The 3,092-nt window shown below is 45.3% G+C and overlaps 1 protein-coding gene across 1 annotated transcript in view; it reads left to right on the top strand.

The window, feature by feature from the left end:
* Positions 1 to 1,965: 1,965 nt before the first annotated feature.
* The window catches only part of Dach1 (dachshund family transcription factor 1), a 378,885-nt gene continuing 377,758 nt past the window's right edge, over positions 1,966 to 3,092 (top strand). The window contains exon 1 of the mRNA XM_031361020.1: positions 1,966 to 3,092. Coding sequence (XP_031216880.1) covers positions 2,824 to 3,092 — 269 coding nt within the window. The 5' untranslated portion in view covers positions 1,966 to 2,823.

Below are 3,092 nucleotides of genomic sequence, written 5' to 3'. Positions count from 1 at the left end.
TTCTAACCCTATTGTTTGATGGAAGGAGCAAGTGGTGGTTCTTTGAAAAAGGTTTAGAAACCTAAGGTGGGGGGAGGGGAGGAGTCACATATAGGTAGAGGAATCCGCTCTGGAGCTTTGCTTCTAAGTGAAGCATGGGCTTGGAGCACTCCTTTACCCGCAGAACATTTAAAGTTGGCTGGAAGCAGGGTGGGATTATGGCTGGCTATGCATCACTGCTTCTCTTCCTGTTTGTCGCTTCAGAATGTGGCAGAATTTGGATGAGTGATAGTTTAAGGAAATGTAAGAATGAGAATGGTAAGGTTAGGCTTTGGCCACTTAATTCTCCTTTTCTGTTTGTGGTACCAGGACTTGAAACACTCCATAATTTACCATTTAAAAAGCACATTAGGTTTTATTCAAGTTAGGAATGGCATTCACAAATAAATTAGTTTTTTTTTTCTTTTAGAGTTTAACACTTTCTACAGTGTTGTATTTCATCAATGTAGTAATTTGACATTTTAAAAATTGGCAAATTTTCTAAAATATATTTTGATATTTGTGATATATAATAAATCCATGCCTTTAGTTAAGAATAGGTTTGATGATTCAAAAGTTAATAAACTTCACCTCATTATAACACACAGATTATCCAGGACAAACGGCTGTGAAAACTTCGTCTATCTTTGTAGAAGTTTATATACTTTTATGCAATATTTTTTTTTTTAAATTCTTGCACCGTAAGAAAGCCTTCCAATACAAGTATTGTGTCCCCAAAGTTTAGCATAAAAAAGTAGTAAGACAATAGTGTCATATTTCACTTTAGAGGACTCCTATACTTTTAGACACTAAACTTCAGAGTTTAATAGATTTAAAAGGATAAAGAGAAACGTGATCATTCCAATACCTAAATGGCAAAAAAAAAAAAAAAAAAAAAAAATCTAAAATTTCTCAAATCTATGAGCCTGTTATAATAGTTTATTTCTTAAATCTGTCAAATGCTAGCTCCTTCTCACATCTTATGAAATCTCTGGACATGTGTAGACAGGTTCAGTGCCTAACTACTCCAGATTCCTAGAGATATAAGCAACAAACACACAGGACCTATGCTCAGATCCTATGTTGGTCAAACATCCCAGAACAAACACCTCTGTGCAACAAGTTAGAGAAGGCAGGAGGAGAAAGGAAGAGCGGAGTCCCCTCAGGCAGCCCCAATCCTCCCTTCCCTTCTCCCTTCTGTCTTTACTAGTCAGCCAGGAGGCTTAGTTTCTATTTCCATTATTTACAAACACATTCTCACTGAGAAACCAAAAATCGACGTTCCCAAAACATAGCAGGACTTTTCAAATATGAAAGGAACCCCATAATTATTGTGTTACTTAAATAACATGCTTTCGACTCTCCTTGAGTGCTGAAGGAGAAGTGAGAGTTGATTACTGTGCAAGACAGGTGAATTAATTAGAGTTTTGGGTAAGAAACATCAGTGTGTTTTGGTATTCTACTTTCTAATCTTCAAAGACGGCTGATCTCTTTAGAAATTTCTAGATATAGTAGTTATCTCTGACCAGTCTCTGGGAGGTGAAAGGGAAGTTGTTTTAAGCCACTGTATTTCCAGTCTACTAGGAAATATGGAATTCTCTCATGAGCACCCATTATTCTTAAGTTACTTTCTTCCCACAGCTTGAAAACTCTCCTGAAATTTCTCTATCTTTGTATAAACATTTTTAATATAGAAGAAAAATACCCTTCAGATACACAAAATCGTCTACTCTGCTTACACGGGAATTTTCCTAAAAAATAATTGCTCAACAGTCATGAGCTGGGGATGTGTTTCCTTTTGTAACTCTGTGAGTGTGTGTGAGTGTGTGTGTGTTTGTGCGCGCGCGTGTGCGTGTGCGTGTGCGTGTGTGTGTGTGTGTGTGTGTTATCCTAAATCCTTGAAGGTGAGCTGGCAGCACTGCAGCTGCTCTTTCAGTCGTGAGGCATTTGAAACCCCAGAACCATTTTTCTTTGGGGGGGGAGCTAAGAGTCTTCTCTGAAGCCACAGAGTAGGTGACAATGTAACGGTAGCAGCGCGAGAGAGAAGTAGATGACCAGCTCTCTCTCCTCTCTCCGAGCACCACTCTTGGGCCCTGTGGCTTTTCTAGGGCTTTCCTCCCACCCTTTCTCTCCGTACCCCCACCCCCCTGTTTTCTACCCACCCCCCTTCCTCCGTCTCGCGCTCTTGGAGTCTGTGCTCCGAGTTCCTGGTTGGATAATTTGGGTTAATACTAGTGAGTGAGGTTTTCGCGGCTTCAAAGGGTATTTCAAGTATCCGGAGCTCCTCCCCTCTGCACCGTGTGACAACAACAACTCGTCCAGCCGGCAGCCTGCACTTTCAGCTCATTTTCTCTCTGTCATTCCCCTCTCAATCTTTGATCAATGTACTTGCCAGGGAGAACCCAAGTCCCTCAACCTCCTCCTTTTCACCTTCATCCTTAACTTTGTGCTAGAGCGGGACCCACATACCACCAGCCGACCCTCCCCGCCCCCCTCGCCTCCCCCCTAGAGCAGAGCCCGCGATCCCAGCCCCGAGAGAGGACTCGCATTTCGACTTGCGGGACACTTTTGTGCGTTTCTCTCTCGAGCGCCTCTCGCGCTCGCCCCTCCTGCGCTCGCTCTTTCTTACCCTCACCTTCTTTTCTCCTCTTCTCTCCCTCTCTCCAACTAGGGTTCCTTCCTAGAGTGCTTGTTGTCTCTGCCCCCCTCGATCCTTGTCCCCCTCTCTCCCCCTTCCCCTCTGGGGGGTGTGTGGCAACTTTTCCCCCTCGCTTCTCCTCCTTCTGTTTCCCCTTATATGTGACCATGGCAGTGCCGGCGGCTTTGATCCCTCCGACCCAGCTGGTCCCCCCTCAACCCCCGATCTCTACTTCTGCTTCCTCCTCTGGCACCACCACCTCCACCTCCTCGGCGACCTCGTCTCCGGCTCCATCCATCGGACCCCCGGCGTCGTCTGGGCCAACTCTGTTCCGGCCGGAGCCCATTGCCTCTTCTGCTTCTTCTTCAGCCGGGGCCACAGTCACCTCTCCTGGTGGCGGCGGCGGCGGCAGCGGAGGCGGCGGTGGCAGCGGCGG

Source organism: Mastomys coucha, unplaced genomic scaffold (assembly GCF_008632895.1).
Source record: "Mastomys coucha isolate ucsf_1 unplaced genomic scaffold, UCSF_Mcou_1 pScaffold9, whole genome shotgun sequence".
NCBI lineage: Eukaryota > Metazoa > Chordata > Mammalia > Rodentia > Muridae > Mastomys > Mastomys coucha.
This window is presented reverse-complemented; position numbering and strand designations above follow the sequence as displayed.